Genomic DNA, 16,552 nt, shown 5'->3' on the forward strand with positions numbered 1-16,552 from the left:
CCATGTCCCAAAAGTATAATAAAAATGATAAATAATAGTTATATTAATAATACAATATGCACATTCATTCATTCATGTATTCATTCATTCATTCAGACCAATGTTTATGTTACAATTTGTACAAATAAAGGGAAAAAATATATTTTCTAGTTTGGTTATTTAAATGAGGGCCATTACAACCACCACCAAAACATATTGAAAAAGTAAAGAATAATGATAATAATAATAATGATAATGATGATGTAAGTGCATACTGTATGCAAAAGTACCACACCACCACAAAAAAAGCACACATCAGAAAATTTCAATGCAAACTAAAATGTTTTGAAAATAAATAAATCAATCAATTAAATCAATTAAATAAATAAATAAATCAATTGGAATATTCAAAATATTCATGTTAATATTACAGTTTGTAAAGTAATTGGATACTCAATTAATTGACAGTTAATTTCAATTCATTGTCATGAAAAGTCTCGAACTGAACATCACGTCCTTTCCTTGGAAGTTTCCAGAAAGTTGCCGTAAATGTATTAAAACATTTTTCCCAGCTCTTTTTTGCAACCCAAGTTACAATGGACTGTAAATTTTAGGTATATCATCGCAACGTAGTACTGTATGTGACTGCACAGTGAATCTTGATGCTCGCATTAGAGTCTCAAATACAAAGTGGCCAAGCCAATTCAAACAATTGAGTCACAAAAGATTATTGTTGTTCAATTGCATTATTGAGGCCTTTCAAAAAGAGCCTTCCTCTTGTATAAATGAATGAAGGAAATATTGTTATCATTGCCAATATCAGAGCTGCTCTTTTGAAAGACATAAAATGTATATTTACCTTTTCTCCTTTGCCACCTTTCAGGCCTCGAATTCCCTCTGCTCCCTGGAGAAAACCACAAATCAATTTAGATCTTAACTTACTCAATGTATTGGGCAATTTTTTCCAAAGTGTGATGAGCACTCACTTTGACGCCACGAGGTCCAGGGTAGCCAATGGATCCCATTGGTCCGGGGAAACCCTAAGGACCAGGAAAAATGTAGTTTATTTGATATATTTCCCTTGATTTCCCAGAAGTAAGTAACAAGTTACACATGTGGAAAATACTGACGAGAAGCTGAACTCAATTATAGACAATGAACAAGTCAGGTGAAATGCTCTCATATTAAGGTCACGCACAATGTGTTCCATATACTGTGCATAATAGGGATGAGTTGGGCAGTGGGCCACTAAATCCAGTAGATGGCAGCCTGATAAAAAGGTCTGTTATTTTTAGGGGCAATAAATCCTTAATAGTGCTATTTTTTGTCAGTGAATACAGTGAATACTCTGCCTGTCCCTTTTTCCCGCTACGTGAGGGCTGCAGAATTCTCTGTCCCAAGCTGTCAAACAAACAGTGAGTTTGACTGGATTTTTTATTGGGCGGAAATGATTGCGCCTCATGAATTCTGCCTAACAACAAGTGACCTGTTGAAAGCGTCTAAGTAATTCTGTTCGAAGTTGCCCGCCAGTTGGCTAAAATCGTATCTAGTAGTTGTTTTATAATGATTACTGTGAATTGAAAGCACAAGATAATTCATATATAAATATATGATTAATAATTAATAGTCAAATAAAGCATTGGTACATCCATCTATCTATCTATCTATCTATCTATCTATCTATCTATCTATCTATCTATCTATCTATCTATCTATCTATCTATCTATCTATCTATCTATCTATCTATCTATCTATCTATCCATCCATCCATCCATCCATCTATCCATCTATCCATCTATCCATCTAGCTATCTATCTATATACAGTATATAAAAGTTCAAAAGTAAATAAAATGCAGAGTTTAGTGGTTTTTAAAAAAATACAGAATAAAAGGTATGAAAGTGAAAACACAAAAACTCCAAAACTTAAAAATATACATACATAACTAAAGTATAGAGTAAAATAAAAACAACTTTAAAATGACAAAATTTTAGATGGGAAACTAGTTGAGTGAACAATATAACAATACAAAAATGCTAAAAATTAAACAATAAAATATTATTAAAAAAAAAAAAACGTAGACTATATATAACTGCACAGATATAAATAATAATTAAAGCGAAAATACAATAAAAATTAAATACTGTACGCTCACAATCAAAAATCTGAATAATTAAAATGACAAATAAAACCCTAAACTAAAAACGGACATATTTGAAATAAAACTACCAGTACAAGGATTTCTAGGTTTGAATTCTGTGATTTTCCTAGTGTGTAAGCCTACCTAAGTAGTTGGTGAATTATTGTGTGAACTGTTGTTTATTGGTTATAGAAAAACACCACAGTTCATACCAAGCGGTACCAAGCCCAATATCACGCAACACTTACAGCAGTTCCTTTCTCTCCTGCAGGACCCTCTTTACCTGGGTGACCCTAAAAAAAAAAACATGTCCTTAGTTGAATATAATATTATTAGGTATCATTTTGTACACTTTGAGGAGGGATGTTACTTACAGGAGGCCCATCAGCACCAGCAAGACCGGCCAACCCCTGTTTACCGTGAGGTCCCTACATTCATGTGATAGATAGTGAGAGAAGGTGGGGAATTAAAGATACAGAAAAATCTTAAAATTCATCTTGGAATTTTATAAAATTACCCAATATTTTATCAGGACTAAAAATGTTGTTGAAGTTGCACAACAAGACTTCAGCATCCATGCATTAACTGTATTCTGTTTTTCCTTGGCTTTTTTGTGAGACCTCTACAACAGCGCACTTTCCGACGACAAAGAGGAAATGGGACAAAAGAGATAGCCGCTCAATTAGCCACAAGTTCGTCTGTTTGTTGGCTACTACGTATTGTGAGGCAGACGTGCTGCCCAAATGTTAAGTTGATCTTAAAAATTGTAGATTTTTATCACGTTTATCACAAAGTTTGTTCAGTGATATGCGGGAGTAGATCATTAAATGTTTAGTTAGTATGAGCATTTGAGAAACCACAATGGTAAACATCGCAAGATGATGCAGACAAAGGTTCGAATCACTACTGGCAATGGTGCAATTCCCAGCTGATTAGCCGCTAACAGCTAGAGTGACTAAAGAATATACTGTATATATAAGAGTGTATAAAATAAGTATCTACATTATGTACCACTCAGTCACAAACATAACAATGGCTAATAGGAAAGTAGTAATTGGTATTTTTACGGATTCTGAAGTGGCGATATATACACGCCAGCATCCTCACACCTCCGATGCATTTTTTCCAAACTAAGTAATTAGTAAGCTGTTTATTTTAAAGTTTATTACTGTAAGATGAGTGTGAAATGCTAATAATAAAGTGCTTTGGATACACTGGGGGTATATTTAGTGTTAACCCATTAAAGCCTGAAGCCCCTCGTGAGACATCTCTTTAAAACCTACGGTCGTCTTTGGAATCACCCTTGAAAACCTGACATTTTCCCCACCTGCAAAATAATTAATATTTCAGGCCCTGTAGCAGATAGAAACATAATTCCAAAAGAATTTGAGAGCTTAGACATGTGGCTTTCACACAGACACGAGTTTATTCATCTTTGGTGTTTCAATCGAAGATGCAAGTGAAGCACTATTTTTTATTTTTTAAAAATCGAGTGGTAATTACCATGCTGTATTCTCTTACAAAGACGTTGAAATTGTCATTGTCTACGAACATATATCTTAACCATACATCACGTTTGGATGGTTTCACGGCTTTAAAGTCCGCGAGCGTGTCGTCTATATCACTGCCGTGACTTATAGCAGAGCTTCCGCGATCGACAGCGTCCGCCATTACTGCTCGAAAAAATCCCGGATATCTTCCGACAACTCACGACACCGTCACATGTATATTCAGATGCATTTAATTGGCTAAGAGACCGAGAACTGGATTAAAAAAAGAAAATGACGTATTGCCCTCCCGGCTTTAAAGGGAGAAACACGCAACAGCGCTCCCGGCTTTAGTAGTAGAAACGCGGTTATGCGCTCCCGTCTTTGATGGGTTAAAACCATTATTCATAAATGTTTGACAGCTGGTTTTTGGTCCCAAACCGTTTCCAATGGCAAGGGTTAATTCCTCTATATCCCATCTTGGAAGTTCTATTTATATATTGTATGTGATTCTATGGATTTAACCTCAAAATTGTCAAATGTGGAGCGTGCAGAGTCAGACGAATGCAACCACTTGAAGCTGTCTTCCGCGGCAGCACATCTGCTGAAGCGCTTTTAAGTGAAAATGTGCTTTTTAGGCAGGAGGGAGGGAGAGAGTACTCACTTTTTCACCAGGCGGCCCGATCGGACCTTGAGGCCCAATGAGACCCTGAAAAAGAAGGCGAGAGAGAGACAGAGTGGGTGTTATACACAACGTGCAATAATGAGCACCTGTCAAGTCTATTTCCAGTTTTAATTTGGTGATTTTCGCCGCTTCATTGCTTCCACATTGGAAACACTTCAGCAGTGTTTATTCAGACGCGCTCAGCCGCCCATGCAAATGGTCTTTTATTATTATTTCCTCAAATCGTTTGACTTTACTCCCCAGGCTTCTACCCCTGAGAAGAATAACCATTTAGGAACATATTTGACATTTTTTCTTCTATCAAAAAAAGGCAAGCATTTTTGTTCCAAGGGCTCATTGACGTTCATTATGTTCCTTGGATCAACAGAAATTGACAGGAAAAAAATACATTTAATTAAAATATTCTAATGTATCTGCCCCTTTCCAATGTCAAGTCAACCTTTTGTTCAAATGTGCATTTTTGATGAAAAACAAGTGAATTATCCTCACTGAAGCATGATGTGTGAGGTAAAGCACTAAATATTGATTAAAAATGATTACTAGCAGATTTAATTAGAACATATAAACAATATTCATTGGAATTTTCCCCCTCAGATTAACACTTTTGGATAAGTAAACATACCCTGGGAAAAATTGGCACTGGAACATTGTTGCTGCTCCTTCTGGCATACAAATGGGGGGTTAAGGTCGTTTTCGAAAAGCTGTTTTTCGGTCTAAACGTCTTCTGCTTGGCTTAATATGCGCAATCAAAATATACAATGAAAATGGTTCATTACACATATTTGCACCCATCACGATATGTCAGCGGGTCAATTTGACCCTGGGTATGTTAAATTATGCAAAGGTCTATGTGTTGACTTCCATTATCAACGCAGCAACTTGCAAATACTGATTGTGAAATGATCCATCACAAGATGCATTGTATAAGTTGATTACACTCCGCAAAAGTAAATTAAAATAAAAATCTCACTTTGAAATGAGTCAATTTGACGCAAAATGAATGTATTACTATTGACTTTTTTCCTCCAGACCGTAAAAAAGGAGATACTGACAAATGGACCCTACCCCCACATTCATTTAGTGAACAACTTCAAATTACAACCGTCATGTGTATGTTGCGGGTCAAATTGACCCACATTAAAGTTACTTTAAACTTTGCACGATGTAATGTTTCTTTTTTTCAAATATTTGCAAATGGAGTTAATAACGAGCACTAAATGTGTGCATAAATAAATGTTACCTGAGTCCTGGGTAATGCCAAATGACAAATAAAGTCAAATACTGAAAGCTGCAAATGCATGAAATGAACCATTTTCATTGTGCTGATGGTTGATTTCACTTATTTGCAATTGTTATAAATGTATTGGCTGTAATATGAAAGCCTTTCTGACATAACCAGTTTTACAAGGTGATGCAAGACACTAAATATTCATTGAAATGGTTTGTATTGGAGTTCATGCGATATACCCAATGTTTATTGGGATTTTTGGACACTTTTGGATCATAAAACAATCCCCGGGTCAAATAGACCCAGGGACATTATTGCTGTTCCTCCTGAGAAGTGAACCCAAGTCAACTCCTCGTGTGAATTTTTCGGGCTAAAAAAGGGGAGGAGATAAGAGAGCAAAGTGTTTGCGCAGACGTTGGATGGGGAAAACAGACGTCTGAGGAGGAGAATAAAGAAATATCGAGGGGTAGAATTTAAGGCAGGAAGTGATCATGTTGAGTTAGAAAACAGAGCGCGCAGACACACTGACAAATAGATGGACGGAGGAAGGACTTACATGAGGACCAGACAAACCCTGCTGTCCAGGAGGACCTGGCTCTCCTTGTACACCCTGGAACATCGAAGAAGCACATCATTGATATTTTATTTGATCAAGAGTGAATCACTCAACTGACCCAATTTTTAAATCTGGTCTTGGGACCTGGCTTGGACTCGAACCCCTGTGGACATCATGGCTAGCGATATGCTTTTGGCATTACAAGTTCCTTAACTCGTTGGAAACACATTATGCCAACATGAATCAATCTGTTATTGCCGCTTCCTTCATTTCCTAAATATAAGACAAACTACTGATGCTGCACATTCTTAAAAAGAAAACAATCCTTAACGTTTTGAGTAAACCTGGACAAAAGCGTACACAAGACATTTTTGGGGCAACTTTGTGGGAACAGTTCGGGCGGAAAGCATTTTTATTTCCATGAAGGAATAGTCGGATGAATTCAGTGTTTGTTGATGGCCATTTTTAAAGGATTGCCTGAGTTTGGTGTGGAAGCTCCCTATCAAACACTTTTGGCTGAGCTAAAAAGACATAACCTTTCAGATTATACTTGGGTAAAAATATCAACATCCGACTTTTGGGCCAAATAAATGTTTCTGACTTTTTCTTCCAAGAAAGTATCCCAATCAAACACTTTTGGGATCGAACTAAAAAGACAATACAATACCGCCGTCACTTTTCCGATAAACCCGGACACAAGCATTAACATTTAGGAGACATTTAGGACAAGTGTATCCTTCCAAAAAACAGTTTGGAGAAGGCACTTTTATCAATAAAGGGAGAAAGGCATTTGGGACAATTTGATACTTGACTTTGTAGAAGGTTCACTTTTCTTCTTCAAAAGCAACACTGAGATGAGTTTGGCATGGAAGAACCCTATCAAACACCTTTGGGATGAACTAAAAAGACACAATACCGCCTTAACTTTTCAGCTGTACACGGGCAAAAATGTTGACAAAGAAATTTTGGATAAGTGTATGCTTGCTTTTACTTTGTGTAAGACCTATTTTTTTTTGTTCCTGCAAATAATGGTCAGACGTGCTTGCTGTGGAAGAATCCTATCAAACAACTTGAGGAGGAACTAAGGCATAATACCGACTCAACTTTTCAGGTAAATCTTTGACATAGACATTCTGGACAACCATATGCTTCTGAGTTTGAAAAAGGCCCCTTTGGGATAAACCAAACCAGCAGGCTCAATGGCAGTGACTTATGACTTCACAAATGGACACATCTAGTGACTTTTCTTGTATGAATTGGTGTTTAAACATATTATAGTGAGGTGTCTAACAGGTACAGTGTGTATTACTGTGACATCTGGGATCGGATTACAACTTTTTTTGCACCTCTTTTCGGGATTTAAATGTGTCACGAACCACATGCAGACAGACAAACCTCCCAGAGCGGAGTCCCCTTCAGATGTTCCGAGCTTAATATAAACATGTCGTGACAACTTTGATGGAAAAGAAGGCTAACGAATCATACTGCAAGTGTAATCCCAGTGTGAGGACAATGAGGCCTCATAGAGATTAACCAAATAACATGTTGGCTTTATGAATATCTTCGTGTCAGTGACTCAGTGACCACATGTGGACTCGTTTAGGCTTCCTGACCAGTGAGCCCACCCAGATCCAGCTTCTCGGTGAGACCCTCACGAAAGCTGACGGCAGCCTCATCCTCCTCACAGATCTTTGCACTTTTGTGGTTAAAAGTCTCCAGACAACTATGCTGCTCTGTAATATGAAAATGAACTATGACCTCTGTTATGACATGTGATTAACGTCAAGTAGGGCGGATGATGGAGCGATCACTCTGGTGGTCTTGACACGTGTGAGTCAATGTCTTCCTTGGGTAAATATATATTAAAAAAACGCTAAGAAGAAACAAAAACACAGTCCTCACCATGTTTCCTTTGGGACCCGCTTGACCGTCAAGTCCAGGAAGACCCTGCAGGGAGAAGGGTTTGACAGGTTAGAGAAATTATCCAGAGAGCAATGCAAGCACATATAGTACAGTAAGTGCGGGGTACATACACGCTGTCCTGCAGGCCCTGCGGAACCTCTGGGGCCCAGCAAACCTCGAGGACCCTGCATGGCGAAACAAATGCAAAGAGCACGGTGTTGAATAGAAGAACAAAGAAGACTATGAGTAACAGCAGGAAGTAATATCACAAAGAACGCCGGTTGAGGAACATTGGAGAAAACGCGGTATAAAAGACAAAAGGCCAATGAGAAAAAAAGAATATTGAGTAAAAGAATCGATAAAAAAGCTTATTCAGTAAAACAGCAAAGAAAAAAACAATCTGAGTAAAATGGTAAAGAAAAGAAGTATGAACTAAAACAGTAAAAAAAAAAAAGTGAGGAATATTGAATAAGAAGGTAAAGGAAGTAGAAAAAAAACTTTAAAAATATTAATATGAATTATCAATTATAATATGAGTAAAATATTAAACATAAAAATGAGTAAAGACAATTGAGCAAAACAGATTAGGAAAAAAAAACCTAAGTAAACAATAACAATGAGTAAGGAACATTTGAATACAAGAGCAAAAAAACAAGTAAAGACCACTTAAAGTCTCAAAGCAAACAGCAGAGGACGATGAGTAAGGGGCATTGGTTACAGGAGCAGAAAAAAAAAGAATGTTGAATAAGTTAGGAAGCAAGGAGAAGTATAAGGAACTTAACGAGTGAGTAAAATCTCAAAGAAAACAACTAAGAACAGACAAATGACTAAAACAAGTGCGTTGCAAGACAGTTCTGGATTATGTCATCTGCATGCAAACATGCTGCATTTAGTGGCAGCGGCACCCCAGCAAATGGGAGCGCACTGCCACTATTATGCTCATAAACACTGACCTCGTGTGGTCAATATGGGTATCTCCAACCCCTTGAAACCGTTTCAATTTAGACACTTATAATCAAGTGTGTGTCTGTGCGTGTGAGAGAGACTTTCTTGTCCCACACATTGTTTTTGGTTTTGTGACCAAGACGGTGTGTTTGACAGCTTGAATTACTGCCGCATGTTGGACTTATAGCGCCACTTTTCCTTTTTCAGAAGGCAATAAATCCACTTACGCCCTCTCCAGCCACACCTCTCTGTCCAACCTGGCCGTCTTCCCCCTGCAGAGGCAACAAGCGGGTTTACTGGCATGAAAAAAAAAATGTACGTATGTTGGAATTGGAGTGACGTGCTGACTACTCACTCTTGGCCCGTCTTCACCTGGAGGTCCCGGAGGCCCTGTCGGACCGTGCTCCCCCTGGAGAAAAGAGGTATCAGAGAGAAGTTAGCTAAGCGGGGGACCATGGGGGTTGGGGCTCAAAGCTGGGGCAGAGGAAGGAAAAAAGCTGATGACTTGGCAATTGCAAAACGATGCAAAGACTTGGACCTAAAGCGTGTGTGGGTGACCACATTTGGAGAATATGCATCCCTGCATTTACATGTCCTCTATACATCCTTTAATTACGCCCCATAGGATGGAATTGACGTCTGGAAGTACTCCCTCTGTGATTTTTAAAGGACTCTTCCACGGCCGCCGCCCTGGGCTTTCATTTTATAAAAATGGGCCCAACAAGCTCACAACACCACTTTGGAAACAACATCTGACGTGGATCAGATGCTGTTTCTAAAAAACGTCTTTGTGTGATGTTATGGATCAAATTTACACATTTGAAAATACAAAATATTAAACCCTCCCTTTCTCTTATGTTTGTTCCTATGGTAAATAACCATCCATTTTCTATATGTCATATCCTCATTAGGCATGCATGTGTCATCACACCTATGTGGAGTTTGCATGTTCCAACCAGTGCTCGTGTGGATTTTCTCAAACAAAGGCTGTTTGTCTAAAGGTGCCCTTTTGCCCAGTCAGCTGAGCTCCAGTTCACCCATGACTCTAATGAGGAAAAATACTCTACAAAACGGCTACTATCGTGCACTATACAAATAAACACAACAACTAGAAATAATCAAGCAAAAAAAATAGGCACGCATGGGCACAGTCACAGTGTTAATGTAATATGATTACGGTATGTGATCATTCATTTCACCGGTTACTAATGCTAACCACCTCTTTGCAAAACAGAAATTTATATGACGCCACCTTGCACTATAAAAATAACCTGACCGACTACAAATAATCCAAACAGGCACGCCAAGTAGAAGGTACATGACAAATGACTAAATGATTGCTCATCTCGCCAGTTATTCATGATGAACGTCATCTTGCACAATAGAAACAAACAAGTAGAAATAAACCACACAGGCATGTGTGCGCGTAATGCATGTACTGTATCATATGACTAAACGATCGCTCATATCGCTAATTATCAATGACAGTGGTGTTACCAGGATACCAGGCGTGGGTGGGCATTCGTCTTACCTGGGGGGGCGAAAAAGTGCTGCAATGCTCAAGTAGGTCAAAGGCACCTTAAAACGTGTTTTGTTTTCTCCTTAATTGAGATAACTGTTGTTGTTATTTGGGCTAAACAAATAAAAGTTGATTTGATTTTGATTTTTTATATCCCATGCATCAGGACTACATCCAGTTTTCTTTGGGTGGGCAGAGCGTGTCTGTGGGTGGGCACTGCCCACCCTGCTCCCCTTCTGGTAACACCCCTGATCAATGATAACCATCACCTTGCACAATAGAAATAAACCCAGGAACCTCAAATAAACCACCCAGGCACATATGTTCGCAACATACACGGCATAATGTGACCATTTTCTCTCACCATGATGACCGCCACCTTGCATAATAGAAATGAACACAACTAGAAATTATAATAAACTCATTATATAATATAAAGAAAAGTACAAAAATAAATGACAATTGATTTACTATTTCCATGGTGCTGGTTTGGTATTCTTTGGATGGTACAGTGGATAACAATGACCGTGAACATACTCATGAAAGGAACAACAGGAAGGTTAAGAGAACGGGGACCCTTAAGAAAAACAATGTGGCACTCACCCGATGGCCCTTCTCTCCGGGGAGACCGGGAAGGCCGTCGAAACCTCGGTCACCCTGGAAAGACAGTGATGTCACGACTGGTGAAACAACGCCTACAATGATTAAATCATGACTGTATATGCGTAAATTACTGTACCTTGGTCCCAGGCTCTCCTGGCATTCCTCGTGAACCGTCAGCTCCGTTACGGCCCTAGAGCGGCACACACAAATCATATCACAAATATGAGAAAACATGGATGCCAGTGGAGGAGTCCCTATGGACTAAATGGTCTCCATTTGGTTAGATTCAGTCATCCCAGCTTGACTTACTCTCTTTCCTAGTTTTCCTGGGGGACCAGTAGGACCCTGAAGACCTCTTGGGCCCTAAGGAACAAACAGACAATAAACATTACAGTGATTTATCTTGTCTAGTTCCTGACGGATACCCCAAATCAAGGTGGTTGATTTTGGCTGGTTCAAGGAAGTCAAATACTTTTCTGGAGATTTTCAACTCCATTTTGATCAAACGTAGGACACTTTGATCAAATTTCAAAATCCCTCAGTCTAATCATTGTCTAGCACATCAGGTTTTGGAGATATTTTCATTTTTTTGTTTTTAAGTTTCATCTATAAAGGCTCGCGCAATATGGAAATTTACAGCGATGATGTTTCAGAAAAGAAATCCAACCAAACCCTTAATTCATAAATATTACTAAATATATTACTATATTACATATTATATTATTAATATCAGTAAAAGTACACCACTGTATGCCAAATTGGAAGTTGTCTTCTTTAATTTCCCAATTTAAAAGGTTGTGTGGGTAAAAATCACCCTGTTAGTGTTCTAGGGCTCAATTTGGTAAATTCCTTCGTTTTGTCGAGATTATGACTCCAGAGAGTAGAATATATTAAATAAAGACACAAACGTGCCACACTGCACATTGTTATTGGATGGAAATCAAAGCATGGCTCGTGTTGAGAAAACATTTAGTAACTGTCAAAAAACAACTTCTCACCTGTGGTCCGTTATCTCCACTGTCCCCTTTAAGACCGGGAGCTCCAGGACCGCCCTGTGAGAAAAATGAATTTAATGAGTGAAAATGTTTTGCATGTATGCAGCTGCTGGACAAGAACCTAACATAATATAATTGCAGTAAATCCGTTCCTGACTCAGGCGCTTACATTGTTAAACAGAAAGCGAGCGGCTGTGTGTGTGAGACACATTTGGCCCGGGACTAAACCAGAGATGACTGCATGACCTCAGCCGCCCAGTGACTTAAACATGGATGGGTGTGTGATGATATACGTGCAGCAAGGGTGTGCTCATGACCTCATGCGTGGTGTGGGACGAACAGACAAGTATGCGGATTCGCAGTGCAATGTGCTTTGAAGAGGGACTCACCACAGGACCGGACCTTCCCGCCATGCCCGCTGGCCCTGGAGGACCTCTCATGGCCAGCTGGGGGGAATCAAAGAGACACGTACAAAGTAAAACCACTGCTCACCCACACAGCAGTTGTACGCCCAATTGTGGACTTTCTCACAGAATTGATGTAAGTTTATGTAGCCTATAAGGAAACCTTTGATGTCTATGAATGTACCATACTGAAATCCTCCGCGGCATACGTCTTTACAACACAGCAGATGTGGTATCTGTAAAGCCAATATTTGGCCTTTGTACAAGCTCATCCGCAAGTCTTGATTGATTACATACATGACCAAGTAATTTCCAGAAAAGGAACACAGGAGGACAAACCACCAGCACGCTAGACGCGGCATCTGTAAAGCTGAAATTTGACTTTTGAATGAAAGCCCACGCCCCAGTAAAAAAGTTAGCGAGAAGACTCTACATCTCTGAGTAGTCCAGAAAAGGTAATATATGGGAGACGTGGCATCTGTCAAGTGGAGTTCTGTCTGAGTATGCACCGGGTGCCATTCAGAAAGTTTTCAGAGCGGTGTTATTACAAAATCAGCTGAGTAGTCTCCAGAAAAGGAATATAGTCGGACACGAGGCATGGCATCTGTAAAGCTGACATTTTTATGGGCGCAGCCTGCCGAAAAAAGTTAGTACGCAGTTGCACAAAAAGGTTTAAAGGTGGCTTTATTGCTCTTATTTTATACCCCACCCTGCCTCTTCCTGATCGATGCCTGGTAGCCTCTGCAGTTGAGTAAATAAAGGCTCTAGGTCACTACATGAGTCATTAGCTGGCCACTGCACACCCCGTTGCCAACATGTGTCCGAAAAGAATTCAAATAGGCTTAAAATGCATAGTGCGGACACATTTTTTCTCAGTGCTTTTCCTTCCAAGACAATAATGTGTGGAACATTTGTAGCGTAATGGCCTAAAAACGAGCTAATTTGCTAAGGGAAGCAATCCATGTCCTACTCCACCCTTGCAAAGTTGCAAAGAATATTAATTCCGTTGTTCAGCTTCCAGGTGTAACAATAATTATTTTTGAATGTGTCTATTGCAAGGAATAAATAAGACAAACGGAAAAACAAAGTGCTTTGACTTCAAAATGAGCTTTGGCGACGCTCCAAAACTGAAAATATGACGTTTGTGCTCGACTTAATGAACTCCATGTGTTTCAAGCGTTGCCCTTTTACCACTGTAAAGCGGCAAGACAAAATCTTTTTCTGAATGCCGATTTGTTAGGCACATTGAAATGATAAAAGAGACCAAATACCGCTGTTGACTTTAATAAATTAGGTTGAGGGTGTTGTTTGAAAGGTAATGTTGAACTGTACTGGGTTTCGCTTTTCTACCATTTTGACAATTAAGATTATGTGAAGTAGCAAAAAAGCTGACTGCTGCAAATGCTGCATAATTAGGGGCTATGCCATAAATTGTTGACTTTCATACAATAGAACCTTTAAAGTCAAAAACTGTAGAAGTTTTTTAATTGTAGTGTAATGAATTTGCATTTTGGAATTTTATTTAATGTTTTCATTTTACAGTTTTACTTTATTTTCTATTGAGCTTTTCTAGCTTGGATTTTTATTTACATTTTGAATTTTTATTTACATTTTTGTATCTACTGTATCTATTTTATTTTCAATTGAAGTTGGATTTGCCTTCATTGAAATATAGAATTTTAGTTGTTTATTTTAATGTATTTTTTAAATGTAAATCTTTAAAAATTGTTAACGTTTTTTATACTTAGATTAAATAAATACAACAAATGAGTTTGGTTTGGCAAGCAAAGGAGCGTACAGCTTTCAGTCGTAATTTTTTCCATCCTTTTTTTTTTAGTGTTAAACTTCTTTTTACACTTTAAGTAATACCTTAGTGTTTTATTGTTTGTGCACTTCACCATTAACAGTGGTTGACTAATTCTTACAGTGTCATACACCGGTCAATAAAAACAATAACAGAATCAATGACAAGTTCACTTGGACGATAGTGATTGATTGATTGATTGATTGATTGATTGATTGATTGATTGATTGATATAGAATGATACGCAACCTGAGCAGAAGATGTGGCATCTGTAAAGCTGTAATTAACAGTTGTGTCCAAAAAGAAATTGCTGCAATATTCCACTGAAAAACAGGCTAAACATTTTAACACTGCCTCTCCAAAGGAATTACAGAATGGACATGAAAACAGAACTAACGCAAGAGAATACACCAGATATACAGCAGACAAGGTGACAACTGTAAAGTTGACATTTAGGTGTGTAAAAAGAAAGTGCCACATAAAAACAAAGACACAACCTCATCAAGGGGATGTTCGAGTTAAGGTAGCTGTCAAATCGCTCTGTTGTTTTAAACGTTAACTTAACAACATACACGTGTTGGATGCCAGTGCTGTAGAAGTGATGACTTACCCTGGCCTGGGAAAGGATAGCCTGAGCCTGAGCCTCTTGTGCCGTCACCACGGGTCCCTTGTGTGCCTCGCCGCCTGCTCGGAACTGTCGATCGATACAAAAAATGGGTGACACAATTGAGATCAAAGTGACTTTGGTGACAAATTAACTGGCGCGTGACACAAACGGAAAATTCAAATTGGGTGACAGCCTACTGTGCCAGTGTATAAAGTGGTCGAACTTACTGGCAGCATCAGAATGGTACCTGCAGGCCCTGGGACACCGTCCGAACCCGGAATTCCAGGTCGCCCTGGAAGACCCTGGATAATGAAAATGATGATTAAAAGACGATGTCGCAATTTAGAGTCTCCAAGACATCTAAAATACCTGCTTCTGATTAGGGCGAAATTAGGCAAATTTCCTAGTAGGAGTTCTCTAGTCTCATGCCAGCCTTGGAATTCACTACAACATGGTTAATTGAAAACAAAATGTCTGACTTCCTGTTCAATTTCGCACTTGGCTCCTGAGACTCTCATGTGTATTGCCATGATTGCCATGTCTACCAAATTTTGTGTTGATTAGGGAAACTGTTATTTTGATACAATTGTGCTCACAAGTACATTTCACATATAGGATCCCACAGTTGGATTTGAAATGTGAATCTTTTACGCCGTATTCATTTTGGGGAATATATGATCATCTACATCTTATTTATGAAGGCTTGATGAGGATCACAATTTGATACCATAGCAAGGACAAAAAAAAACACTACTTAGAGTCACCCAACTGACTCTGATACTCATTCAGGTTCCTTTGGACAAATTTCCTAGTTGTGGGTCGTTAAAGTACGAGCCATAGAATTCACCCCAAAATAGTAGCCTGAAAACAAAATGGACGACTTCCTGTTCAATATCAGACATGGATACTTGAGAGTTCTCCGTGCGTTCTGTTATAATAGACATGTCCACACAATTTCATGCCAATTGGCAAAACTAGTGTTGTGAGCTGTTTTTTCCAGGGGCGCTTGACTGACTTTTGCAGCGGCTGAGTACGGGACCTCTAAAATACGCCACCAATTTTCACCACGATACTGTACATGGGCTTGCAAAAATCTGTGAGGTTTTTGGGGCCATGTAAAGACCACCAAAAAGTCAACTTATTCAATCCAATATTTTTTTCCCTTTGATTTACAGCAGCAATAAACAGTTTCCCAATGGGGTCAATTGGAAGGGACTATTTCTCTTCGGCAACAACATGATGTTTGTGGATTAAGCCATCTTTCCCAGTCTTTTTTTATGTCAATCACCCCATCAACTTGACAGTTGCTGCACACGTCCTCTCTCCCTGCACAGACTCTCAAAATAAATAGTAAAAAAAAAAAGAAAAAGTCTTTAGAACCAATAAATCATGTTTTGTATCAAGGATTGACTATTTGCATATTCCTTGCAAAAAAAGATACTAGTCTTGCTGTTCCTTCATGTTGATTAAATAGAAGCATAGAGGCTACTGTACATCTTTAATAGAAAGTTTGGCTGTCCAATATCTTGGAAAGTGACATTAAGAGAGGGTTTACAGCAACGATAATGATGACGCATCCAGACTGAGCGCTATGCCACGGAAAACCGCGGGACTACAGGAAGGAGTCATGTCTAATCCTCCTGGGTTTGTTTTCCCATGGGAGGAAGTGACGGGAGGGGAGAAACTTTTGTTTTATAA

At 38.8% G+C, this 16,552-nt stretch overlaps 1 protein-coding gene across 2 annotated transcripts in view; it reads right to left on the minus strand.

The window, feature by feature from the left end:
• The window catches only part of LOC147140805 (collagen alpha-1(XI) chain-like), a 79,838-nt gene that overhangs the window by 23,360 nt on the left and 39,926 nt on the right, over positions 1-16,552 (minus strand). For both annotated transcript variants that reach the window (XM_086042954.1, XM_086042952.1), the window contains 17 exons: positions 15,082-15,156; positions 14,858-14,941; positions 12,429-12,485; positions 12,043-12,096; positions 11,354-11,407; positions 11,181-11,234; positions 11,045-11,098; positions 9,278-9,331; positions 9,150-9,194; positions 8,109-8,162; positions 7,978-8,022; positions 6,076-6,129; positions 4,271-4,315; positions 2,494-2,547; positions 2,368-2,412; positions 966-1,019; positions 839-883 (listed from right to left, as the gene is read on the minus strand). In XM_086042954.1, the coding sequence (XP_085899080.1) occupies positions 839-883; positions 966-1,019; positions 2,368-2,412; positions 2,494-2,547; positions 4,271-4,315; positions 6,076-6,129; positions 7,978-8,022; positions 8,109-8,162; positions 9,150-9,194; positions 9,278-9,331; positions 11,045-11,098; positions 11,181-11,234; positions 11,354-11,407; positions 12,043-12,096; positions 12,429-12,485; positions 14,858-14,941; positions 15,082-15,156 (927 nt within the window). The remainder of the gene's footprint in view (positions 1-838; positions 884-965; positions 1,020-2,367; positions 2,413-2,493; positions 2,548-4,270; positions 4,316-6,075; positions 6,130-7,977; positions 8,023-8,108; positions 8,163-9,149; positions 9,195-9,277; positions 9,332-11,044; positions 11,099-11,180; positions 11,235-11,353; positions 11,408-12,042; positions 12,097-12,428; positions 12,486-14,857; positions 14,942-15,081; positions 15,157-16,552) is intronic.

Source organism: Filicampus tigris, chromosome 10, assembly GCF_054856515.1.
Source record: "Filicampus tigris isolate MCC_2025a chromosome 10, RoL_Ftig_1.0, whole genome shotgun sequence".
NCBI classification, from domain to species: domain Eukaryota; kingdom Metazoa; phylum Chordata; class Actinopteri; order Syngnathiformes; family Syngnathidae; genus Filicampus; species Filicampus tigris.